Source organism: Archocentrus centrarchus, chromosome 9 (assembly GCF_007364275.1).
Source record: "Archocentrus centrarchus isolate MPI-CPG fArcCen1 chromosome 9, fArcCen1, whole genome shotgun sequence".
Lineage (NCBI taxonomy): Eukaryota > Metazoa > Chordata > Actinopteri > Cichliformes > Cichlidae > Archocentrus > Archocentrus centrarchus.
This window is the reverse complement of record NC_044354.1, coordinates 23584188-23611151: the sequence shown is the minus strand read 5'-3', so window position 1 is coordinate 23611151 and position 26964 is coordinate 23584188. Positions and strand designations below refer to the sequence as shown.

Sequence of the window (26964 nt, the reverse complement as noted above, 5' to 3'; positions counted from 1 at the left end):
GCAGTAGAGGGTGGCATTTTAAACGGCACTTTACGCTTGATGAGAGCCTTCCCTACTTTCACAGCTAATGAGTCTCTGCCCTGCAGTGTTGACTTTTGAATACTACAGCCAGCTAAAATGTGGTACAGGGGGACGATGCATGAATAAAGTATGACACCTTAGTCACAGTAGCTACCAAAAGTAGATCCGTTAGGGAATAGTGTAATATTTTCACTAGTTTAATTTTTCCATCACATCAGATTGAATGCATTGTTTCTCTAATCCAGTATTTCTCAAACTGTGGGGCGCGCCCTTCTGGTGGGGTGCAGGGTAATGACACGTGGGGCGCGAACGAGCTGGGAGAAAAGTCATGCGGAGCAAATGTTGAACATCGGAACAAAGAAACGTTAGCAGGAAAGTTAGCACAGCGACTAGCGAAACTCTCCACTGTGACCGTCACTGTCTGTTGTGTACACAGAGCCGTCGTGCCGCCGCTTCGCTACCGAGGGGAACATCTCGACCGGGTTTCGTGTGGGGCGTGAAAAGATTTCAAACGGCGAAGTGGGGAATGACGGAAAAAGTCTTAGAACCACTAGTCTAACCTGACCTCAGATGAGGTGTGCAGATGGTAACCACTAGAAGGCGCAAAACAATTTCAGTAGGCATGCTGTCGAGCGTTAATAGAAAGATTGACAGGTCCAATAAACCAATCCCCTGCTCCGGCTTGCACTGACTATCCAATCCGGATACCGGAGGCCAGACACCACCGAGCACTCCGCTAACTCGGTCCCGCGGACTAATTAGATTAGTAATCAGTCGGGACAATAGGAGCCTTGTCTTCGAACTGTAAGTTCACCTGCTGTAAATTTAAGAGCTAACATTGTAATTTCGTTTATTCCAAAATGGAAATACAGCGGGTATTTATGTGGGAGCAATTTTATCCTGTTTCATTTGTATTTGTTAATGGCTGTGTATTTTTAAAACATGTGCTTCAGATAGCTAGCTAGCACTTGCTAATTTGGGTTATGCTATGGTATCATAGGAGCGGGTTGGAAAAATATTTTTCCTAATTTATGAAATAGAGTAACATTAAAAAATAATTATACATTCGAAGCAACTGACAGCTAAAGCAAATGAGTAGACTGATAATATGATATAAGCTTCTGTGCAGCTTTTAAAGTTAGCAGTGCATGAAATGAAGCGCCATTTCCAGCTCATTAAAGTCAGGGCACACCCGAAACAAACGATATTACAGGTGTTGTTAAACTTCTCCAGAGGCCATGCTGACAATGTTCAAGGCCACCGGGAGAACAGGTACACGTGCACGAAGCACATATTGCGCGCTTACAGTGTCTGTGGATATGTCTAAAAGCTATGGGGCACGTTCGAGCAAAAAACGTGGTGCATGTTGAATGTCTGAACAAAGCTTTACAGTAGTGCGTAAAAGCTTTAGCTAAAAGTAAAGCTTTCTGAAGTAATGCTATTAAGCATTATAAAGTATGACGACGCATGAATAAAGTATGACACCTTAGTCACAGTAGCTACCAAAAGTAGATCCGTTAGGGAATAGTGTAATATTTTCACTAGTTTAATTTTTCCATCACATCAGATTGAATGCATTGTTTCTCTAATCCAGTATTTCTCAAACTGTGGGGCGCGCCCTTCTGGTGGGGTGCAGGGTAATGACACGTGGGGCGCGAACGAGCTGGGAGAAAAGTCATGCGGAGCAAATGTTGAACATCGGAACAAAGAAACGTTAGCAGGAAAGTTAGCACAGCGACTAGCGAAACTCTCCACTGTGACCGTCACTGTCTGTTGTGTACACAGAGCCGTCGTGCCGCCGCTTCGCTACCGAGGGGAACATCTCGACCGGGTTTCGTGTGGGGCGTGAAAAGATTTCAAACGGCGAAGTGGGGAATGACGGAAAAAGTTTTAGAACCACTAGTCTAACCTGACCTCAGATGAGGTGTGTAGATGGTAACCACTAGAAGGCGCAAAACAATTTCAGTAGGTATGCTGTCGAGCGTTAATAGAAAGATTGACAGGTCCAATAAACCAATCCCCTGCTCCGGCTTGCACTGACTATCCAATCCGGATACCGGAGGCCAGACACCACCGAGCACTCCGCTAATTCGGTCCCGCGGACTAATTAGATTAGTAATCAGTCGGGACAATAGGAGCCTTGTCTTCGAAATGTAAGTTCACCTGCTGTAAATTTAAGAGCTAACATTGTAATTTCGTTTATTCCAAAATGGAAATACAGCGGGTATTTATGTGGGAGCAATTTTATCCTGTTTCATTTGTATTTGTTAATGGCTGTGTATTTTTAAAACATGTGCTTCAGATAGCTAGCTAGCACTTGCTAATTTGGGTTATGCTATGGTATCATAGGAGCGGGTTGGAAAAATATTTTTCCTAATTTATGAAATAGAGTAACATTAAAAAATAATTATACATTCGAAGCAACTGACAGCTAAAGCAAATGAGTAGACTGATAATATGATATAAGCTTCTGTGCAGCTTTTAAAGTTAGCAGTGCATGAAATGAAGCGCCATTTCCAGCTCATTAAAGTCAGGGCACACCCGAAACAAACGATATTACAGGTGTTGTTAAACTTCTCCAGAGGCCATGCTGACAATGTTCAAGGCCACCGGGAGAACAGGTACACGTGCACGAGGCACATATTGCGCGCTTACAGTGTCTGTGGATATGTCTAAAAGCTATGGGGCACATTCGAGCAAAAAACGTGGTGCATGTTGAATGTCTGAACAAAGCTTTACAGTAGTGCGTAAAAGCTTTAGCTAAAAGTAAAGCTTTCTGAAGTAATGCTATTAAGCATTATTCACCACTGCAGCCCCCTGCAGCAGGGTTTCTTTGTAGCAGTCACCACAGCCCATTTGATGGGTCACAGCTTCTTAGGTTGTAGCCTTTCATGTCACAGGTTGCTATTTTTTTAATAACCACTTTTGTTGTAAGATCCATGTTAATAGGGCTGCACTGATACAGAGATGAGGATGTGGTGTTATTGTGGGGAAATAAATTCTTATGTATTTTGACCTAGACTTGCATCATTTCCTTTATTAGTGTGTGATTAAGATGTGCTGCAAAATTTGACTCTTTCTCGCTCCCCCTCTCCCAGGTGTTAACAGCTGATAGTGACAAAAGTTGATCAGATGGATCCAAGGAAACCTTCTCATCTCCCTGAGAGGATGGGTGTTCATTGCCTAGGACGGGGGAGAGGATCACAGCTTGGGGAGTTGGCCGTAGGGCGTAGTGGAGGGCTGCTGGTCTCTATAGAACAACCTGCTGTAGGACGAGCCAGGGGTTTCCCAACTTCTGCTGATAACTCGATGGGACAAAGTGTAGCTCTCCCCATTACTGAACCTGTGGTAGGACGAGCTAGAGGGCTGTTGGTGCAACCCGATGTAGGAGTTGGCCGAGCTAGGGGGCTGCTCGTCCCAGCAGCTGAACCAAAGTTAGGGGTGGCGAGAGGCGCAGGCATACCTAGACTGGCGCCACAGCAAGGACCCACACCTTCAAGTGAGACGCCAGCTCTTACAGGAGAAATCCCCACTTTCACAAAAGAAGAGGTGTGAACCAGAAATGTCGTATAGTATGTTTTAATTGTGTTGATATAATTGCCATATAATTAGAGTTGCTCATGTTTGTTTTCTTCTCACAGATTGGCAAGCCACCCCTAGTCTCATTGTTTAGAGGAATGAGCATTGAGCGATCAGTGACTTCATGGGGAAGAGGAGCAGCACTAGTGGGTCTGTATTAAAATGTATCCTAAAAGATCGGGAAAACAGTCTGTGTGCTTTTAAGTGCAACACATTAATGTTTTTATCTGCTCAAAGTTTTGTCAGTATCAAAGAGGTGTGAATGTTTTATTGCACAGCTCATACAGGTGGTGTTTATTATGTGCATAAATGTCAGGTCTAAGTGGATTTTGCAAATCTGACACATTGACTCATTCCAAATATGCTTGGTGCTTATGTATATGCTGAAGAACCATAGGAATTCATGTTAAATTTTATTACAGGGATAGGACCAGCTGGGGATGTGGGAGAGGCGAAACTGCAAGGTGCCCCAGCAGGTGTCACAAGCACACCACAGAGTATCGGCTCATTTGGAGACATGATGGGCCGAGGCAGCAGGTAGGCAGCACAGGAGTGATGCTGTTAGTGTTCAGACCAGCAGGGTTTCTTAGATATTTTTGATTCATTCTTACATATTTTCTAAAGCCCTAAAGCTTGTAAATGTTTGAAAAACAGTAATAACAGCTAGCAGCGCCCATAATGGCCATTAAGTTAAATCAGTCACTCGCTGCACAAAGTTGTACACAGGTTGAACAAAAATTAAATGTTCTAACTTTTGTTATAACTTGCAGGTACAGATTAGTTTCATCAAGCCACGCGGTACCAGTGATGAGGTACCTGAGCCGTACTCTCATAGGTTTTAATGTGAAAAAAGATTTTAAATTTCTTTTCTTTCCTACTCAGTGTAAATACATTTACATTCTTGAGTATTTTATATTGGTTTACTATACAGGGACACATGCATTAACAAACAATAGTACACACTAAGAAACAGAGGGACGAGAATGGACCTAAAAAGGTACGAAGGCTTTGTCGCTCCAGCTGTACCCTAGTGGAGTACAACATTGTACCTCTAAATCTAGGAACAATTTTGCACCTTATTGTCTGTACCTTTAGAAGAACATTTCTGTACCTCTGGTGACAAATAAGTGCCTTTATGTACAGGTACAAAACTGTACCCATTACAAAGGTACAAATTATGTACCCAATGAGGTACAGCTGGAGTAACATGGCTAATGGTACCTTTGAGAGACAAAAACAAACCCTTAGATTCACAAAAATATTCTTTATTTATCAAAATGTATAATTTAACATCAGTTCATTCAGTTTAAAACAAGAACTGAACAGAAGACAGAAGAATGTAATGTTGAAAACAAAATATATACTGAAGGCTGTTATAAAGGCTTCACTTAGGCTCGTGCAGTGACATAACATCTACTCTACTTTCACCAGACTGGGCCCGGCACTGGTCATCACCGTCTTCCACTTATTATCCACCAGTTGAATGGTTGGATAGGGTGTAGCAGCATCTTTCTATATAAATTAAGAAAAAAATAAATAAATAACTAAGCAGCAAAAGACATTGTTCCAATTAATTTATGTAAAATAATTTAAAAACCTTAGTGTTAAGTTAAAAGTTTAAAATATTAAGTAATACAACTTTAAATATGTTAAATGGTGATCAAAATATCAATATAGTAAAAATAATTCCTTACTCGAGTCATTTTTCTTTCCTCTTCACTTATTTGAACAAGATCTTACTACAGTTCAGATGCCTATCTTTCCCAAAGTGATGTAGTGTTCAATCTTTTCTCTGAAGATGGATGGCAGGAGGATGAGTCCAGCCCTTCAGTCGATTCCTCAAATGCAAAAAAAGAAAAAAAAATCATACAGAGCGTAACTACAGCAGATCTACTTTCACATTTATTAGCAAGATGATTGTGACTACCTGGTAGATCTTCAGCCAGGGCATCTTTTCTTGCGTCATAGTGGTGTTTTGCCAGCACAGACTTTCCCTATGCAAGCTTAAGTACATTTGGCAAGACACCAGCAAAGCCGTCTTGACAGATGGCAGATGTTGAAGGGTGAATTCTGTCAACCTCATCAATACACTGTAGAATACACAAACACATTGTCAATTATTATTTTTAAAGGCAGCTAGTAATTCAAATCTAACCAAAATAACAAAAGCTAGAAATGCAGCTTCTAGTTCAAGTAAATTTTGCTGAGTTTTTTTTTTTTTTTTTTAGGATAGATGGTGTAGCTGAGCTGAAGGGAGCTTTAAAGGAGACCGCACAGCTAATACAAGCCCCAAACAAAGTAGTTAAACAAAAAAAGATGGAATTACTTAGCTCTTGTGATGGTACTTCACTAAAATACGAATATTCTGAAATTGCAGAGAAGTTGGGTAACGCCCTGTGCACACAACATGCTAGGTACTGTTAGCATGTTAGTCTGAAATTTTAAATGAATGGAGACTGAGTTAGACCATGAACATGAATAGGTCAGATTACTTACCACTGAATCTTCTTGCCTCGTCTTCATTCATTTTTATTCCAGCTTTAGATATTTTTTGAATAAGTTCTTCGGTGGACAGGCTGCATAAAACCGGAGAGTCCGCCATTTTACATTTCTGGCGCCTTTTTTGTCGTCTGGGAGGAAACACCCCACCCAAGACTGACTTCTACTGGTACACTTTTGTACCATTTGCTCTGACCAGTGATTTTGTACCTCTGATGGTCCACAGTAAATCACCCCAAGGGTCCATCTCTGTACTTAGAGGGAACTTTCCTGATAAAAGTACCTTTTGGGTACAAAAATTTACCTTTATTTTTTTGTGTGTATAAATGCAGTAGAGTTTGCCAAGAGACTATTTTTGATCCATGTCCGCTGGAGAGATGTTACAAACTCCCTAGAATAATGAGCCGTGTCACAGTGAAAACCAGATACATCATATTAGCACACACACTACATCCTAACTGTCAACCATGGTGGTGAAGGGGTGATGAGTTGGGTTGGTTTTGCAGCCACAGGATCTGGGCACCTTGCAGTACTTGACTTGACCATGTACAGCGCTTAATATTTTATGTTTCTTTAAGAGTTATGTCACCAGTATGCCCAAGCTCTCTAATTGAAGTAATATTTTTAATGCCAAAATATAATTATTGTTGTTATCCACAGATTTCCACTTAGTGTTTACTGATTTAGCTTCCAGACAGTAGAACCTCTAGGCCTTGCCATTTGTGTGTGGTTCTACGACAATAAAATAAGGACATAAACAGTTACACACATGTGCAGTATTATCTGCCATTCGGTGGTCTTAATGGAAGTTTCTAGCATTTACCTGGAATTTACATGCTGTTATATTATCAACATATAGAATCTAATGTTGTTCTTAAAGGGGCTATATCATGCTTTTAAATCCTTCCTTTTCATATGTAAATCATTCACTTGTGGTCTATATGAAGTAGAACTGCAATGCTTTGGTCTGAATTCCTCGTTATTGTAGCTCCACAGACCCCTCTTTTACCCCTGTTATGAGGGTCTTAGAGCAACTCATTTTGGTGCGTTCTCTTTAAATGTGAATCAGACATTTCACGCCCCGCCCCCCCCTCCAGATTGCAGAATGTTCCACTCCACCCCGTTCGGCCATTTTTGTAGTTTGAAAGCAGCGATACGATTATCTACCGGCAGAGAAACAGGCACTTCGAAGAGGCTCTGATGCTGGGGGGGCGATGTAAAGATCATGTGGGTTAATTTACCCAACAACTGAACATTTTGACTTGTCTACATGCAACTTCAGCATAACTGAACTGGACTACAAAATTGCTGCGAGAAAAAAATGGCGGGTTCACGAAATTGGTTAGCCGGAAGTCCGAGACCTTGTTTAGCAGTTCCACGGCAAATACTGTGACGTAATAGACAAGAAAACGTACTAGAGAATAGAGAAAACTGAACAGACTGAAAAATATGACCCAAAAAGAATATAAAGATATCTACGCAGCACAGGGAGAGAATAAATTTAAATTTTCTGCACTACTAGACACTCAAAGTACACAAAAAAAAATATTTAAGGGCTAAAAAAGTGGATTTTGCCTGATATGTCCCCTTTAATAACAGAATGCAGTGCTGGCAATAATGCCATGAACAAATTGTAACATCACCATCTCCAAATCACATGAACACAAGGGTTTATTGGGGGCCGTGATCTTAGTTTTGCTGCACACACTGAATAGCATCCCCACTCACGTTACAACCATCAGTCCAAAATATGAGATAAGCATAGACATTCATAAATTAGAATAATTTCTACAAAGGGAAAGGAAACATGCTTCTCAATCAGCTCACACAGATTCCTACCATCGGTTCTAAGCAGTACCAGCTGATGTTGCAACTATCGATTTTTTTTTTTTTTTTTTTTTTTTTTTTTTTTTAGGTAATCAAGTATTCTGTCGATTATTCCATCGATTACTTGAGTAATCGGATAAGAAATACTTTTTTCTTATTAACAGTTCATCTGCATATTTTAACTTCCGTACTGCAGTTTTTTGCCGTGTGAAACAAACAGCGGTAGATGGAGCAGCTACAAAGTTCTCTTTTCTTCACTTGCTGATCAGGTGGTTGAAGGACCTCCAGCCGTGTCCCAGTAAAGGTTTACTGGTGGTTACAGGAAAAAAAGCTTCTGTTTTGGATGCTAGAAAAACTTTCCTTTCACTCCACCTGAGCTCGCCGTCTCTATAACAGCTCAACCCCTTTACACTTGTGCAGACCGACTGCATGGAAAACAGCTGCCTGCTGCTGTTGTATTATCAGTGTTTTTGGTTGGAAAACTGGGTTCTGCACGAGCGTAATGTAATGCTTTAAGCAAGCATTCTCCTATATACGTTTCTAGTGCAGGTCTAATTTTAATCACTAATCAGTAATTAAAGTATAAAAAATATTATGACGGGTGAAGGCTTCCAGTACAGAACAATCACTTTTCCTAATGCTCGCTAGCAAACTGTGGTTATAGCTCCCAGAATGGATTGCTAACAGCTGGAGTTAAGAAAAGAATAAAAAGCTGAAATTCTCTGCCCAGTGAGCAGAACACAAAAACACGGTAGAGAGCGTTGGAGGCATAAAAAAAAAAAACATGTTAGCAATGATCCACTCAATGTTAAAGGGAATCCATCGCAGCAACTGAGAACTTTTTAGAACCTGAGGGGCTTTTTTTTCCCTCTAACACCTGATCCACACTCCAGTCCAGTAGGTAGCGGTAATGCAGCTCTAAGCTGGTTTGCCAACCGCCATGAAATCCACAAGAAGAAGACGATGCCGACGACAGAAAACTTTAATGGTGTTAATGCGGGTGAAACGCTCCACTTACACGGGGACACCCGAGCGCTGCAGAGTTTAAATGAAGCATCGAAGCAACATATTTGCTTCAAGGATTTTTTGTAGTTAAATTATTTGAGTTACTCGAGGAATTGTTGCAGCCCTAGTACCAGCCATCTACTTTGACTGCTCTTTCCCAGCCCTGGCAGGGCAGAATCCTCACTTGCTCCAATGAACAATGATTAGCAGTGGGGCTAACCAATAGGAATAGATGATGGCCAGGATTTAACCAATATTAGCTCAAGCAACCTGAGATGTCCTTTAGTCCAAACCATGAGAAGGATAATAAATCTTCAGTACATGACAATATAAAAATATTCTAATGATCACAGACAGTAGCTGATTGCCACCATTATCTGCATTGTTAAATCGATATACAACCCTTCAAACTGGGACATTTTCTCTTTTTCAGTTTCCTTGGCCAAGGTTTGTCCCCTCAGACGATGGTGGGCGTTGGAAGAGCACCTATGACGCAGCTTGGAGTTGGAAGAGGTCATGCTTTGCTTCCTTCATTTCCTAAAGGTCAGGATGTGTCTGTTTCTCCAATGCCTGAGCCACAAACAGCAGCATACTCTCAGCCCTTCATGACAGGTAATGAAATTTAAAAATGATTTATAGTTGTTGCAAAATGCGAAACAAAACATAAAACTGTACCCTGAGATGGATTTAAGTGGAGATGGGGTTCATGAATAGTACTTAACCTTCTTAAACACCTTATTGTTTTTTTAAATCCTCTTTAAAAATGACCAAGATTAAAGAGTGACCAGGATTCCTGAACAGGAATTCCAGTTTTTAGATTTGAAAACAGTCTGGGAAAGTATGTGATTTTGAAAGGGAAATGTAGGAACCCTGAGTTAAACCTGTGTTATGTACATCTTCTTCTGCACTTGCCAAATACAGTACATCCTATTTTTTGTGAAAGTCGGTATGTAATGACATGCATGTATTATAAAGGAACTGTGCCCCCTGTGCACACCACTCAAGAAGCCACAGATCTTTCCACTACTGCAGCTGCAAAGAGGGAGCTGACAATGGAGGCAGTTCAGTGAGTATGCTTTTCTTCATGGCGTTTACCTCAGTGAGCTGTAACAAACCAAGATGAGATGTGTTGTGGGTTTTGAGGTACAGCTGGCTCTTGTTCACCCTTTTTACAGACTGATGGGCTTTTTAAGTATGAAAACAGTCAATGAATGAGAAAGTTCTAGTATTAGCTGTTCATTGTAGAAAATCATTAGGGCTCACTGACCCGTGTATTTTGATTCAGTACCATGAATTTCCAGTGCTGTTTTAAAATACATTCTCATTATATCTTGTGAGCATTTGATGGGTTCAGTATTAGTCGGCCTTTGATCAGAGCCTTCAAAGTGTCACATTTGCCACAAGTTTGTCACAAGAGAAACATTTTGCAAGACAGCTTTTTTTTCAGGGAGGTAAACCACCCCCCCCCCCCCCACCCCCCCACCCCCCAACCTTCATGAAATGTTTACTGGGAAACAGCTGGAGGTCCTTCATCAACCACCTGATCAGCAAGTGAAGAAAAGAACTTTGTAGCTGCTCCATCTACTGCTGTTTGTTAAAGACAGCAAAAACTGCAATACGGAAGTTAAAATATGCAGATGAACTGTTAATACGAAAAAGTATTTCTTATCCGATTAATTGAGTAATCGATGGAGTAATTGATAGAATACTCATTTACTAAAATAATCATTAGTTGCACCCCTACTTGTGATGAACTGATCTTTTTGTCCATGTATGTTTTCCACTTGTCAGTGAGCCACTGAATAAGGCTGGTACAAAAGGAGCTCCTATAACAATTGGATCAAACCACATCCCAATTAAATGCAAGAATGAAGCAGTGTATCAGTACCATGTTACTTTTACGTAAGTATCATTTAACATTCTGTTTCCTTTTATGCAACAAGTGGTCTACAAAGTATATTTTTAAAAAGTGGAGGAGATTGTGGAGAGCTTGAACCATAGTTTAATGTGGGTAAGGCTTGTTGTTGGTAAATATAGGGATTGGCTCTAATGCAGTTTAGACACTAGTAGACTGGTAAGCTGACTAAGCCTCAAGGGGCAACAAACTTTTTTTGGGTGCGGGGCTTTCAGTGTAGCCAACAGACATGTGGGTAAGGCTTTCGGTCTCAATCCACTGCTCATTGTGTAGGAAAATAGATCAATTAAACAGACAAGCTAAATGGTTTAAAAATACAAAACAAAAATCTTCATCGTAGAATAGCCTGATGAAGATTGCAAATGTCTTTTTTGGTCATCAGAAGATGGTTTACCTGCATGCAATGTCTGTTCATTGGTGACCTCAGAGTTTAAAGGGGCATTGACTGTTGTTGTACCACTGTTCTACGAGTATTTTATTCAAAAGAATGCAAGTCAAAAAATAGACATTTACAAATGAAATCGCTGATGGTTAATGCTTTTAAAAACTGATTTTTAACACATCTGCGGCTGCATGACATTACCAATTTCTTCTCTTGTTCCACTCTTTCAACATCTCCTAACTGTATGGGGTTTCTTAGCCATAATTTTACCCAGGCCATCAGCCAGAAGGAACAGTTTCACTTGTTTTGCGGGGTGCCTTATTTAGTACAAACAATGCATCTTGCTGGCTCATTGGAAGCTGATGGCAGGGGAGGGCCAGTGTGGTGGTGTTCTTCACACACATCAAGTTTTTGTTTTTTTTGGTTTTTTCCCAGTTTAACATCTAGCAAGAGGTTTCCTTTCTGAAGAAACTGAAACTGCTCTTGTCAGGTTTCTCAACAGATTTTAGTCTAGCTTGTTGATATATCTGTTTAACAAATTAGATTACAAGTGGACAGCAAATGAAAACCAGAAAGCTTCTGCTACCAAAAATATTTCCCATGTCTACAAATTTATGCAGTTGATAAGCAGATATGTGTCTTAATGTAAATTGGATTTTACATTTTTGTGGGACAACAATGGAAATGTAGAACCAGCTGAAATTACACTGAAGCACTACTTGTTAAAAATCACAGAGAAACTGTTAATTCAGTATAGTTACTGGTATTAATGGCAGAATATGTCTGTCTTGTAATGTGCATTTGTAATATTTTTTTTCAGTCCAAATGTTGAGTCATTGGGGATGCGTTTTGGCATGATGAAAGACCACCGTTCAACCACAGGTGAAGTTGTGGCTTTTGACGGCTCAATACTGTACCTTCCTGTTAAGATGAAAGATGTAAGTATCACAGTTGTTACAGTCACCATGCTAAACTGAACCCATAATGCCCTCTTTTTTTTAATATAAAATTTTTGTACTGTGCAGGTGGTTTTTCTCAAGAGTTTGAGACGGACTGATAGTGAGGAAATAGAAATCAAAATTCAGATGACGAAGATTTTACCTCCAAATTCAGATCTGTGCATTCCATTCTACAACATGGTGCTAAAGAGGTATTTCTTACATCAGCGATGTTATATATTCCTATTTCTCACAGTTAGCCTGAAACCTTTTAACAGTTCTGCAGAGTGCTGTGCTCATTTAATCCCTAACCAGCCATAATTGTTTTCCACCTTGTGCTATCATTTGTTATGCAGGATGTTTTAATGACAGTATATGACACAGTGTTGCTCTTGTTTTTCAAGGGTAATGAAAATGGTTGGACTGAAACTGGTGGGCAGAAACCACTATGATCCAGAAAGCGCAGTCATTCTTGGAAAGCACCGGTAAATCTTGAGCTTTCTTTTAGCCTCAAAGAATAGTCACCTGCTAAAATCATAGCAGCTCTGTTCCATTCATTAGCCTATCTGTTTTTATAGACTCCAAGTTTGGCCAGGCTATTCAACTGCTATCAAGCGCACAGATGGAGGTCTGTACCTGTGCATTGATGTGTCTCACAAAGTCTTGCGGAATGACTCTGTGCTGGATGTCATGTGAGTTTACCCAACAAAATCAGCATAGAAGCTTGCACAAGCAGACATGGTAGCAACATGTTTAATGGCCTTCTGTGATTATCGAGTATTAATCATTTTGACCAAGATTTCCCTGGTAGAATTAAACAGAACAGTCCAGTAAAGGTGTGGTTCTATTCTGTAAAAAAAGAAAAATGATTTTGTATGGGGCTATCTGCCAGGAACATGCTGTACCAACAGAGCAAGGAAAACTTCCAAGACGAATGCACCAAACTCGTCGGCAGCATTGTCATTACCCGCTACAACAATCGCACCTATCGTATTGATGCCATTGAGTGGAACAAATCCCCAAAAGACATCTTCACTTTGATGGACGGCACAGAAACCACTTTTGTGGACTATTACAGGTTAGATTGCTTCGTCCTACACACCAAAGTCGTACAGGGAACTGTAATGTGTTTTTGCGCATTTATTTGTTTAGTGAAATATTGGCAGTTCAGGTAAACATTGGAAGTCACAGTTGTTTCTGAGTGGGTTTTTTGGAGGGGGGGGGGGTGCTTATAGTGATTGCATTTAATGGTTTTTATCATTTTAACAGCAAAAACTATGGGATTACGATCAAAGAGATGGACCAACCTTTACTCATGCATCGGCCAAAGGAGAGGTCCAGACAAGGCGGGAAGGTAAAAACTCTTCAGCATCAGTTAGCTCATACATTTTATTTAAATTTATATATAATAATAATAATAAATGCTAAAGATACACAGTTGGCTTTTTATTCAAGCTCATTAAAATAGACCACTCAATTCGCATTCTCAATATTTTTTTCTCAGAATACCCCTTTGTCCCTATGACAAGTCTTGGAATCAGGATAATTTTTAAAATATGTGACAACTTCAAGTATACTGAAAATAAAGGAACGAGAAAAATTAAAGGCATTCAGTTATGTTTTTCCAATACTAAGCTCAAATGAAAACGCACTGGCTCTCATGTAAGAAAACATGAGAGCCAGTGCGTTTTCATTTGAGCTTTCCACACTGGCATTAGTGTTTCATTAGTCCATGACAAGTAAAATGCTACAAAGACAGCAAAGGTGCAACCAGTGTATTCAGGTCAGTGAATTAAAATCAGACTGACTAGAGGAAAAACAAAAAAGAGGGAAGTTTTCAGGAAAATAGATGAATCCATTATTTTTTCTCAAATGATTAATCATAAATTTTGTTAGACATGTGATGAAGCAACTAACCAATAACCAAGAAAAAATAAAAACAATTCAATGCATGCATCTGTAGCAGTCCTGTGCTTAGCAATGTACACGCTTGTGCTGTGTGATACCAAAAATGTATACACTTAACTGAGCAAGATGATTTTATAACAATAAATTATTAATTTGTTGCAGCAAATCATCACTGGTGAGATCCTTCTAGTCCCAGAGCTTTCCTTCATGACAGGCATTCCTGAGAAAATGAGGAAGGACTTCAGAGCTATGAAAGTGAGTTCGGTGCTGCAGTATACTTTTCTTGCTCTTAGCGGCTGGCCATCTAACTTAACTAAATTTGTACGGGTGCTGGAAATCCTTGAAAATGCTTGGATTTTAATGTTGTATTTTCAAGGTTTGAGAAGTGCTTGAATTGTGGATATAGTGCAATTCGGAAAGTCAAAAATGAAAATTTTTCCGCCTCAGCCTGGCCTGCATGTGACCTGCCAGTCTGTTCATTATTTCGGAAGTGAACAAACTTACCAATTCAGCAGGGGATCAAATAATAATTTCTCCCACTCTAAACAATATGTATTGTTGAACAAGACCAGTACATTGAAAATCTGTTTTCTTAAGAGTATCCAAGAAATATTTGCAGTGTTCAGCATGCTGATTTAAACATTCAGTGTAAATAGCTGCACACCAGTTAGAGCGCCATGAATCAGCAGTACAGTGGTTTGCTAATTCGAGATCAAAGATGTTTCATGATGATTGTTAGTAATGGAATTTTTCCAAGACCAAATTATTTTTTGAAAACTTTTGCATGAAAATAATTGATAAAAGAATAAAATAACTAAATATTTTTTTAACATATAACAGGATTTGGCCATGCACATTAATGTGAGTGGTGAGCAGCACACCCACTCAATCAAACAACTTCTGAAGAACATCAACTCCAGTCCTGAAAGTCTGAATGAGCTTGGTCGATGGGGCCTGGAGATGGGCACAGACATCTTGATGGTAAGAATATGTGTAACTTTAGAAAACAAGACAGCGACGCAGTTTCCCATGGGCACTTTTCTCCCCAAATTGTCTGAGAAATGCAGTTAAACCGATGACATACTGCCCCCTTTCAATATGACAGTACTCTGTTGTGACTGACTTGAGGACATGTTCCAATTCTTTGGTTAGCATACATAATGCAAAAAAACATGTTGCAATTCTGTTTGAAGTGGATGCAAGAGCTTGCTCAGATTTTGTTTTCCTTTTTTGTGTGCCCTTTTTCCTTGTTAGCTTACTTCCTTTTTGAATTTTAACAATAAGTTCAGTGTTTTTCTCTTTTGCAGATCAAAGGTAGAACTCTTCCCCTTGAAACAATCTGTCTGCAGTCCTCATCCTTTGCCACTGGTGCTGATGTGTCTTGGTCCAGAGAGGTTGTGAGGGATGCGTCAATCAGCTCTGTAAGTGTTTTGAATGTGTTGCTGATATAGTTTAGCTGTAAAGCACTAGTTTACAGTTAAAGCAAGCACACTGCTGGGTTTTTTTTGTTTGTTTTTTTTTTTCCCCCTTTTTTTTGTTTATTTGGTTGGGTTTTTTTGTTTTTAAGAACTCAGGAACACCAATTGCATTGCTTTTAGACATGAACTGTTAAGATTATATTGAAAAGTGGCCCTCAATGCACAGAGACCAAAGTACCAAACAAAAGGCAAGCTTTATTACAAAATTGCTAATAAAAGTCCAGAAGGCAACAAAAAGCATGGAGCACAACAGACAATTCAATAAAGAGGTAGATGGGACAGAGGGCTGATTGGGGAAATGGATACAGTTGAGGAATGAGGAACAGATGAAAAAATCAAGAGAGGAAGTAAAATTCAAAACAATTCAGTTTTATTTATATAGCACCAAATCACAACAAACAGTCACCTCAAGGCGCTTTGTATTGTGGGTAAAGACCCTACAATAATACAGAGAAAACCCAACAGTCAAAGCGACCCCCTATGAGCAGCACTTGGCGACAGTGGAAAAGAAAAACTCCGTTTTAACAGGAAGAAACCTCCAGCAGAACCAGGCTCAGGGAGGGGCAGTCATCTGCTGTGACAGGTTGGGCTGAGGGGAGAGAAAGACATGCTGTGGAAGAGAGCCAGAGATTAATATCAATTAATGATTAAATGCAGAGTGGAGTATAAACAAAGTAAATAAGGTGAATGAAAAGAAACAGTGCATTATATGAACCCCCCAGCAGACTAGGCCTATAGCAGCATAACTAAGGGATGGTTCAGGGTCACCTAATCCAGCCCTAACTATAGGCATGATCAAAAAGGAAAGTTTTAAGCCTAATCTTAAAAATAGAGAGGGTGTCTGTCTCCTGAATCCAAGCTGGAAGCTGGTTCCACAGAAGAGGCGCCTGAAAGCTGAAGGCTCTGCCTCCCATTCTACTTTTAAGTATCCTAGGAACCACAAGTAAGCCAGCAGTCTGAGAGCGAAGTGCTCTGTTGGGGTGATATGGTACTATGAGGTCTTTGAGATAAGATGGGGTCTGATTATTCAAGACCTTGTATGTGAGGAGAAGAATTTTAAATTCTATTCTAGATTTAACAGGGAGCCAATGAAGAGAAGCCAATATGGGAGAAATATGCTCTCTCTTTCTAGTCCCTCTCAGTACTGTAGCTGCAGCATTTTGGATCAGCTGAAGGCTTTTCAGGGAGCTTTTAGGACAGCCTGATAATAACGAATTACAATAGTCCACCCTAGAAGTAATAAATGCATGAATTAGCTTTTCAGCATCACTCTGAGAAAGGATGTTTCTAATTTTAGAAATATTGCGCAAATGCAAAAAAGCGGTCCTACATATTTGTTTAATGTGTGCATTGAAGGACATATCCTGGTCAAAAATGACTCCAAGATTTCTCAGTGTTACTGGAGGCCAAAGTAATGCCATCCAGAGTAAGTATCTGGTTTGACACCATGTTTCTAAGATTTGTGGGGCCGAGTACCAGAAACAAGACACTAGAGGAACAGAATAAAATGGACTGGTTCTTATATAGTGCTTTTCTACTCTATTTTGAGCACTCAAAACACTTTATACAACACGCCTCATTCACCCATTCACACACACTCATACTCCAATGGATACATCGGAGGGCAACTTGGGGCTCAGTACCGTGAACAAGGATACTTTGGCATGCGGATTAGAGCAGCCAGGGGATCGCACAGAAGACCTTCAGATTTGTAGATGACCAGCTCTACCTCCTGAGCTACAGAACCCCAACATACATAACTGCATATGTAAAACAGTCAAGTGTTTAACACTTAACTGAGTGTAAGTACGTGTTACTTTGCCATGGTGCAAACGTCTGATGTATAACATTAGTGTCTTAAGTAATTCATGTTACTCTTAGATTCCCTTGAACACATGGGCTATCTTCTACCCTCGACGCTGCGCAGAACAGGCTGATGAGCTTGTTTCCGCATTTAACAAGGTGGCCACACCTATTGGGGTGCGACTGGATCGACCCATTCGTGTGGAGCTGAGGGATGATCGGACTGAGACTTACGTCAAGACCATCCACTCTCACCTCACAAGTCAGGTATGATGAAGGAAAAAAATTAGATTAGCGTAAAAAAAATGTCCATAAATCTCATCTCACTAGATATCACACACTATTTAAAAATCTGTCATTTATCTGACTGTTCTTTAGTTCACTACAGTGTATTTTACTGTACAAGAGCAGTACTCATAAGAAATGGGTACTGCTCCAAAAAATTAAAGGAACACTTTGGAAACACATCAGATCTCAATGGGGAAAAACATGCTGGATATGTACACTGATATGGACTGGGTAATGTATTAGGAATGAAGGGATATCATTTGGTGGAAATAAAAATTATTAACATGCAGAGGGCTGAATTCAAAGACATCCCATTGTACAAAGTGAAAAAATTATGCTGCAGGCTAGCCCATTGTGCCAAAATTTCACTGTAGCAAATTAAAATGGTACTCATTAGTTGTATGGCCCCGACATGCTTGTATGTATGTCGGACCACATCTGGGCATGCTCCTAATGAGACAATGGATGGTGTCCTAAGGTATATCCTCACAGATCTGGACCAGGACATCACTGAGCTCCTGGATAGTCTGATGTGCAACCTGGTGGCATCAGATGGACCGAAAGAAAATGTTCAAGAGGTGTTTAGGTCAGGCAAGAATGGGGAGCAGTCAATGGTGTTACTCCTTTGCTTTGTTTGTATTACATGTCCGTCCACTAGGGGCACTGTTATGCGAGGAGTGTTTATGTTTAGGGGGGGTTCTGCCTGGTGTACTGGGGAATGTTGTTTGTTCGGGTGTGTGACTTCGCGGAATAAAGATGGAGTAAAGAAGCAAGTTATCTTTGACTAACAAATGGTATCAATTCCTGAAAATGGCTTATAGATGCCAGAGGGAGGAGAATACTCTGACTGCTTTGAGCTGATAAGAAGGCAGCAGTAAGTCAAATAACCACTTGTTACAACCAATGTCTACAGAAGAGCATCTCTGAATGCTCAACATGTCAAACCCAGAAGCAGATGGGCTGCAGCAGCAGAAGACCATGCCGGGTGCCATTCTTGCCAACTAAGAACAGGGAACTGAGACTACCGTTCACATTGATTCACCAAAATTGAACAATAGAAGATTGGGAAAATGTTGCATAGAGTCATGATGGCTGGGCAGGTTGGACCCAAGGAGCAGATAAGATAGTTCTCGTTTAACAAGATTTATTCACAAAAGCTCAAAGTAACAAGCGGGAGAGAAGGCAGGTGGGAGTGCAGAATGTCTGTCTGGCAAGCACGGAGGATTTGTGGAGAGGAAGAGAGACAGCGTTAAGCAGGGGCCAAAGGTGGTGTTGTGGTAGTGTGTTAAAGGAGAGTGAATGACCTTGCTTGCTTGCTTGGGGGGGCTGGCAGGGAATTTCCAGGGTCTGGTGGCAGGGTGTACCAGTGATTCCTCATATCAGCTACTCCTAAATACTCCAGGTTCGATTGATAAACCAGCCACAGGTGTGCACCTTGTCAACAGCCGTGAAGATGGAGACACAACCACCTGCCCGTTGGACCACCTGGAAACAGACACACACACACACCACACAGCCCTCCCCGACAGCATGCTCTGATGAGTCTTGATATCTGCTGCAACATTCGCATGGTAGTGTCAGAATTTGGCATAAATAAAGCATGAATCCATCCTGCCTTGTATGAACACTTTAGACTGGCAATGGTGTAATGGTATAGGAGATATTTTTTTTCTGGCACACTTTCAGTCCCCTAGTACCAACTGAAGATCGTTTAAACATCACAGCCTGCTTGAATATTGTTGCTATGCCCATCCCTTTAGGACCACAGTGTACCCATCTTCCAGCAGGAGATACCACACCATGTCACAAAGCTCAAATCATCTCAAACTAGTTTCATGATTTCAAATTGAATTTAAGTGATAAATTAGAACTGCCATTACTAGGGAACGCTGTCCGATGTTTGGTAGATGAGAAAACCCTTGGATGTATTGGTGTTAGTTCAGTGTACTCTTGATCTTAACCCTTTAACTCCGAATGCATCAGCCATGGCACAACATACTTCAAAAGTGCTGCCGTTTGTGGACTTCCGGCAACAAATACCATAATACCCCTATGTGGCTGTTAAATGCAATTTCTGGGCTTTCAGGAACTGTTTGAATTTTTCCGATAGGACACATGGTTTCGGAGTTACAGTAAAAAAAAAAAAAAGCCAGCTGGTCAAAGGAACTTTGATCAGCTGACTGGGTCGTGATACCCTACGTCTTAACCAGCTGTTCGCAGCTAGTAAGGGCAGGAAACTGGCGCTTCAGCAGCAATATGAAGTTAAAGGGTTAAGAAGAGCCTGTTTAAGTTTCCTTTTCACTTCTGTGTGCAGCCCAGTTTGCAGCTTGTAGTGTGCATCATTGTTGGCAACAGAGACGATCTCTACGCTGCCATTAAGAAGCTGTGCTGCGTGAAAAATCCCATCCCGTCCCAGGTTTGTGATGTTTGTGTTTATCTGTCAGCATTAAAGAAAAGGAGTATAAAGTTTAGACATTATTTATTTTGACAATATTTTGAATGAAAATGAATGTTTGTGTCACTGTCACTTGGTTGTCATTAGGCTATCAATGTCCGGACAATTTCCCAGCAACAGAAGTTGAAGAGTGTGGCCCAGAAGATACTCCTGCAGATAAACAGCAAGTTGGGAGGAGAGCTGTGGACTGTGAATGTTCCTCTGGTGAGTACCATGGCAAACAAGATACCACTTATTGACAGTAGCTTAACATTTTGGGGGGAAAAGACCATAAATTCTGACCAACAGTGTCATGTTGGTCAGAATTTCAGTACCCCTCTGTAGTAGGTACTCTGTGTACTTGTATACATTCAAGCAACATGTTATAAAATCACAAATTCCAAAAATTGTCACTCGTGTGTGACACCACACGTCACATATTTCAGCAACATTTTAAACACAATTATTGAAGAATGTGATTAACAACTTCAGATGGCTCTTAAATACACGTAAATATACAGATAATAGTGTCTTAGATTTATATTGCACCTTTTGAGGAACCCAAGATCGCTTTACACAAAAACAAATCGAAAGGCTTCAGTGAAAAGACGTAATGGGTACCTCACGTCATCTGCTTTTCTTCTTATTCGGATGCGCCGAACACTGTGGAAAAGGGTAAAATGTCAGGGTTGCCGCGGGGTAGTAAAAGGTAGTAAATTAAATGAGGTCAAATTAAGGCTAGTAAAAGGTAGTAAACAGAATTTGACTTGGTAGTAAATTTTTCATCACCCCTTCAATATATTTTGACTTTTCCATTGATGCAGACTTTTTGTTTTAAGTTCGTTTAACTATAAGATCTGTATAGAAATATAACTACTCAGCAGGACCTGAGCTGACGTTGTTGACGAGCGGTTCCACTGTCCGATCTGTGTTGCGCATGCGCGGAGTCATTTTGTGCCTCGTGATGGGAAAATGTAGTTTTCACAACTTTGGCTCGATGACCCGGCAAAGAGGAGGAGCAGGTGAAAAAGTGGTAAAAGAGACATTACTGTAAAGTTTTGCCTGTGATGGGCCCCTCAGTCTTGTGGAGGACAGAAACTGTTTTTTGAGGAGGCATAAATATTGTGTAGCATCTTAATGTGAGTCCTGATTGCTCTGCAAATAGTTGTACACAAAAACACCTGAGGCATTGCATTGCATTGTAATTGTAAAAATAATTCTTTTTTCTACTCTGATTTTATGTTTTTATGTGATTGTAAGTCCAATGTCTTAATACAGTACGTCAAAATGAAAGAGTAACTATACAGTCACACACATGAGGTCGTGCTGAAAAAAAAATGATACCAAACAAGGCAAGGTAAACCGTTTCTAAGGTCAACTATGAAGCTAAACCAAAAATAGTCAAAAATGGCCAAATATACCCCGGACCCCAGAGGGTTAAGCCAGTCATGGGGAATGATCAAGAGGCGTTTTGTAAAGTGTGCAGAAAAAAATATAAACGGTGTGTCAAATCACACTGAGCATCCACCGTTCACCAGCACCATATGTGCGCGTGGGGAGCACATCCCTATTTTGTTTTGTGGTGCTACACAAAGCACTGCAACTGCAACCTCAAAGTTAGCTACGCGCACAAGTATTGCCATCGCACCTCAGCAGCAAACCAGTATTCCAATATTCTATTGGGAAATAAATAATCGGCTTGTGAAACTTGAATTTCATTGCATTTTGTTTATATTCTTAAAAAAAAAAAAATTTAGATAGGTTCAACTCATTGTCATTGTGCGCACAAGGCACACAAAGAAATGATCCAGAGACGAGCATCTGTGGTCATCCAGCCAGAGACCAGCACTACCATTAGGCAATGTGGTTTAAGTGTCTTGCCCAAGGACACATCGCAACACAGGGACAGGGGCTCAAACCGGCAACCCACCGGCTGCAAGATGGGCGCCTACCCACTGCACCACTGTTTGAAATGTGTTTGGAATATTAATGTGTATGAGGTCTTAGTCAAGTCACAGTTACACCTTCAAGTAAGTGGAATAAAGTTTTGTCTTTGATGAGAGATGGGCGATCATCTTACATGGCTTAGTACTGTGAATCCACTGCTACCCCAAAAAAGGCTGCTGCTCGATTTCGTCCTGCTAGTAAAAATATTTTAGAGGTAGTAAAAGGTAGTAAATTTAACTCTAGGATTCCTGTATAAACCCTGAATGTGTACTCATCAGACCACGTCCTTTTTCTATTTTATTTTTCTATTTTTAATAATCCAATCTTTATGATCCTCTTTAGATGATTTCTTTGCTTGATTCATACACACACTCGGGAGACCATAACCATAAAACCATAATAATTTTAATATTTAATAATTTGATGATCTCAAACAAATATGTTACAAATATGCACTAAGAAATTAGGACAGGGAAAATTACTTTCTCATGACACTGTAATTGAACTGCCAAATTGATTTAATTGAGAAGTTGAAACCACAGTGCTTTTGGAATATCATTAGAGACATTTTGGTTTATGAAAATCAAAAGAACTTTTAACATGGGAACATAATAAACCTGTCTCCCTTGAATAGAAAAACTTGATGGTAGTTGGAGTTGATGTCCACCATGACCCCAGCAAGGCTCACCAGTCGGTCATGGGGTTTGTCGCAAGTGTGAACAGGTAAACTTTCCACCTATTTTTCTGTTTTTCTCTAGTCCCTATTTTAGGTTTTCATATTTTCTTCATAATTGAATCATTACATAGATTTGGGGGGGGGGGTCCTGTGGAGAGAAACATTCATTGGGGGTCAGAGAGGAAATGTTAAGCGTGTTCTGATTGAATAATAACACATTTTACAGTCCAAACAAAACTACTGCAGCATCTGTTTGCAGCACAGAGGGAAACACAGACAGCGATTACAAACATGACAACAAATACGCACTTTGCGTCCTTTTATCTGTGATATGAACTGATCCAAAGCAGCAAGTTCAGCCTTAGGGCCCAACCTAATTCACAGCTGTGAAAATCGTGTCACTTTTCTCATATAATACACACATGCAGTGAAATAGCGGTAGAAAACTTTACGTTGAGACGGCAGAGTCACGCCCTTCTGCCGCTTTCATCACGCTTTCTTGGTTTGAGACCAGCTAGCTTGCGGGGCCCGAGTTGAACCCGTTTTTCGAGTATTTGAACAGTTCGGTGGAAAAACCACCGAACTGTTCAAATACTGGCACTGGAACCCCATGGGTGGAAAAGCAGCCTGTGTGATATCTTTTTCTCATGAGTGTTAATATATTCTGTAAAAATTGATTCACTGAATTTGATTCTCTATAGGGCCCCCATGACCCCCAAAATGGGGGTAAATTCTAATATATTATTCTCAGTTGCTGAAAAAGCTCAGTGATCTTTTTGTGCCCTAGTGATTATTGCTAATAATAATACCGCTGACATTTACAAAAAAGTTCTCTTCACTATCGTCTTAGCAACTGTGCTGCCTGCTGTTCTTGTCACGCACCAGGGTTTTCTATCATCGTATTGGAACTATGGATGTCCACAGGACTTCAGGGTCTCTGTGACCCTATTTTTTGAGTTACTGCCTACTGACTTTGATTACTTTGATTCACTTAGATTGTGGAATTTCATTGTGTAATAACTTTCAGAGGTGCTCTGCATCATCCTGACAATAAACCTTTTGTTTCTGCATGCTAGTTTACAAAAGTTTTGAATGAGAAACTATTTGACCTTTTCTTGAATTGGTCCAATGCTGTGTGCGTGTGTCTTAACAGCATTGCATTTGCTGTTATCCTCTCCAGCTCAATTACCCGTTGGTACTCCAGAGTAACTTTCCAGACACCCAGTGAGGAGCTGATCCATGGCTTCAGAGTTTGCTTACTGGCTGCCCTGCAGAAGTACTATGAGGTGTAAATGCATTTCAAAAATGTGTTCTGATTTAGTACTCCTCTTTGTAAACCACATCTAATTCTCACCTATCTCACCTGTAATGCATGGTTTTAATGCAGTTTTGTTGTACTGAATTAAATTTGCATAACTTTAGTTTGATTGCCCGTATCTAACAGGTGAACCACAACCTGCCAGAAAAGATTGTGGTGTACAGAGATGGCGTATCAGACAGCCAGCTGAAGATGGTGGAGCAGTACGAGATCCCACAGCTGATTAAATGCTTTGAGACTTTCCCCGGCTACGAGCCCAAGCTGGTCTTCATAGTGGTACAAAAACGTATTAGCACCACTCTGTACTCCTGGGCTGCGAACAGCTTTGGCACCCCTCCTCCTGGAACTGTTGTGGATCACACCCTCACTCATAAAGACTGGTCAGTATTGGGGGGTGGCCTCCCAAAGCAAGTAGTTCTTAAAAGTGTTTATAGTTGTTCTGAATTGTCACATTAGGAGGGAAATGGGGCAATACTGTTTTAAAAATTCATTGATAACTGCAAGTGGTCTAATTCCAGTTTGAAGGATTGTGAGACGTCAGTTTGTTTCTGAGGCAGGATTTTATAAATGTGAGAAATTATTGCAAAATGTGTTAATGCAAATACAGTCCTCACTGTTAAAGATGAGAAGCCTGCAATTTTTTTGCCAGTGTTGATTTTAGTCTGAGTCCAGCCTTAGGGCATAGATGACCTGCTTTCTGCTGTAATAGTCTACACTGGCAGTTCAGTTAAAAGGAGATAATGCTAATGTGAAGGCTGCTTTTGAATCTCAGTCCTGTTCCAGAAACTGCACTAGTAAAAAACATTTCATGAAAATAGCTTGGGAAAAAACACAAGTGAAATGTGAATATAAACCTGTGTACAGCAAAAGACCTGCAACAAAATGTACTGGCAACTGTAGCTAATGTGCACTTTGATGAGGAGACATTCAAAGGCTGTCTAAAGTTTCACCGACTGATTGTTTTCCCCACGCTCAGGGTGGACTTCTATCTGATGGCGCACCACATTCGCCAGGGCTGCGGATTTCCAACACGCTACATCTCTTTGTACAACACGGCAAACCTCACACCAGACCATTTGCAAAGGTATGATGCAGTTTCCTCATAATTATCAGTCATTACTGTAACTGTAAGCCTTTCTCAAAACCACAGTACAGAGTATAGAAAATGGCTCTTAAATGCAATGTAACTTTTAAGCTGTTGACATCTGTGTGACATAATGTATATTTAATTTGAGCAGTTTATGAATAAAAGTAAAGATATTCACACAAAACATACATGTGTAGAGAGCGCCTGTCATGAAAAAAACAGTGTTATACCTCACTAAGAGTAAAAGTCACAGAATAGGTCATGATTCAGTACATCATTATAATCATTGTTTCCCACAATGACTCTCTTTATTGCTATACTGTGATTCTTGATACACTTGACAGGGCACAATATGAGTGTGACTGAAGGCAAAAAACATGGCCCTAAATACATTTTTAAGAAAAAATGAAAAAGCTGGATTTATGTGTTAATTCACTGTATTGTGCTGTATGTTTGTATCATTCAAATAATATATAATGCGTCAGTACAGATTATTAGCGATCCAAATAGTATTCCCCTGCCATGTGCCATTTTTCCCCCATTATGTCATTTAATTAGCTTCACTGTGAGGTGTTTTAAGTAGTGACTCTGGTTTGTCAGATGGTTCAAAGCTGTTGCATATTTTAAGAAAAGCATTATTTGGTGACAGCCATGTTGCAAGAGGAAGCAAAATCACATTTTGAAATCAAAATTTTTGACCAACCCCCAGTTGTCAGTAAGATCATCAAACATCGAATCCTATTGTTTGGTTTGGACTTTAATTTGGTAGACCCTAAATGCAAACACAAATGGAGTAGGAGTGAGTATAGAGAGGGTGTCAGGTGTGTTTTGAGTGCTTCTGAGCTAGTGCATGTACACATTTGTCTTGTTAATATGATCAGACCAGTTAACCCTTTTTTAACACCACTGATATTTACTGGAGGCATTTTTTTTTTTTTTTTGAGTATTGCTGTTTTTTTATTTTTGTGTGTCTTCAGGACAGTTAAATTAGGATTTAAATGTTTGGTCATAACATAATGTTTTGGTCTCTTGCCAGGTTGACATTCAAGATGTGCCATTTGTACTGGAACTGGCCAGGTACCATTCGTGTTCCAGCACCCTGCAAGTATGCCCACAAACTGGCTTTCCTTTCTGGCCAGTACCTGCACTCAGAGCCGGCCATCCAGCTCTCAGACAAACTCTTTTTCCTTTGAGTTGCATAGGTTTGTACCACAAACCAACTGCTGAGTTCACAGCAAGACAAACAGAATAACTACTGTATGCATATCTGACTTAAGTTTTATTTTGAGAAGTTTTACTGATTTTTGAATTTTTCATTGCCATTATGTTCTATATTGTGGCAGTTTTTTTTCTTAATGTTCACACCAAAACTGTTCATCTGTTATTATTTAAGCCTTGAATGCTGATATCCTGCTAAAGTCAAAGCTGAGATGTTGATCTGTTCTGTTTACAGCAAAAATAAAGGGATTTGCCTCACTGTTCCAATACTTTTGTAGGGGGTTGTATTGGCAGTACATTTCTGCTTCTGCTTCTTTTTCATTGCCATTATGTTCTATATTGTGGCAGTTTTTTTTCTTAATGTTCACACCAAAACTGTTCATCTGTTATTATTTAAGCCTTGAATGCTGATATCCTGCTAAAGTCAAAGCTGAGATGTTGATCTGTTCTGTTTACAGCAAAAATAAAGGGATTTGCCTCACTGTTCCAATACTTTTGTAGGGGGTTGTATTGGCAGTACATTTCTGCTTCTTGGGGTAGTCTATCAAAGGAACTGTCAACTGGAAATTTTCCTATTTCAACTGGCCTCTCATTATGATTGGATCTGCACATGATCTCTAGATAAACATAATGAGCAGTGT

General features: G+C 40.1%; 1 protein-coding gene across 4 annotated transcripts; it reads left to right on the top strand.

Moving 5' to 3' along the window:
• Positions 1 to 743: 743 nt before the first annotated feature.
• piwil2 (piwi-like RNA-mediated gene silencing 2) lies at positions 744 to 26813 on the top strand. 4 transcript variants are annotated; one of them, XM_030738366.1, is made up of 24 exons: positions 744 to 825; positions 3120 to 3570; positions 3663 to 3750; positions 4023 to 4137; positions 9365 to 9543; positions 9907 to 9997; positions 10723 to 10833; positions 12049 to 12166; positions 12254 to 12378; positions 12571 to 12651; positions 12745 to 12858; positions 13059 to 13244; positions 13436 to 13520; positions 14237 to 14329; positions 14915 to 15055; positions 15382 to 15495; positions 17515 to 17622; positions 19958 to 20059; positions 20186 to 20302; positions 22659 to 22747; positions 23881 to 23986; positions 24145 to 24398; positions 24995 to 25102; positions 26142 to 26813. In XM_030738366.1, the coding sequence occupies exons 2-24, from the start codon at positions 3154 to 3156 to the stop codon at positions 26296 to 26298; spliced, it is 3099 nt and encodes a 1032-aa protein (XP_030594226.1). In that variant the 5' UTR covers positions 744 to 825; positions 3120 to 3153; the 3' UTR covers positions 26299 to 26813. The 4 variants fall into 4 exon arrangements, with proteins under 4 accessions (XP_030594226.1, XP_030594224.1, XP_030594227.1 ...); XM_030738364.1 differs by having other exon boundaries at positions 17434 to 17622; XM_030738365.1 differs by lacking the exon at positions 744 to 825 and adding an exon at positions 1705 to 2174 and having other exon boundaries at positions 17434 to 17622.
• The last annotated feature ends 151 nt before the right edge of the window (positions 26814 to 26964 follow it).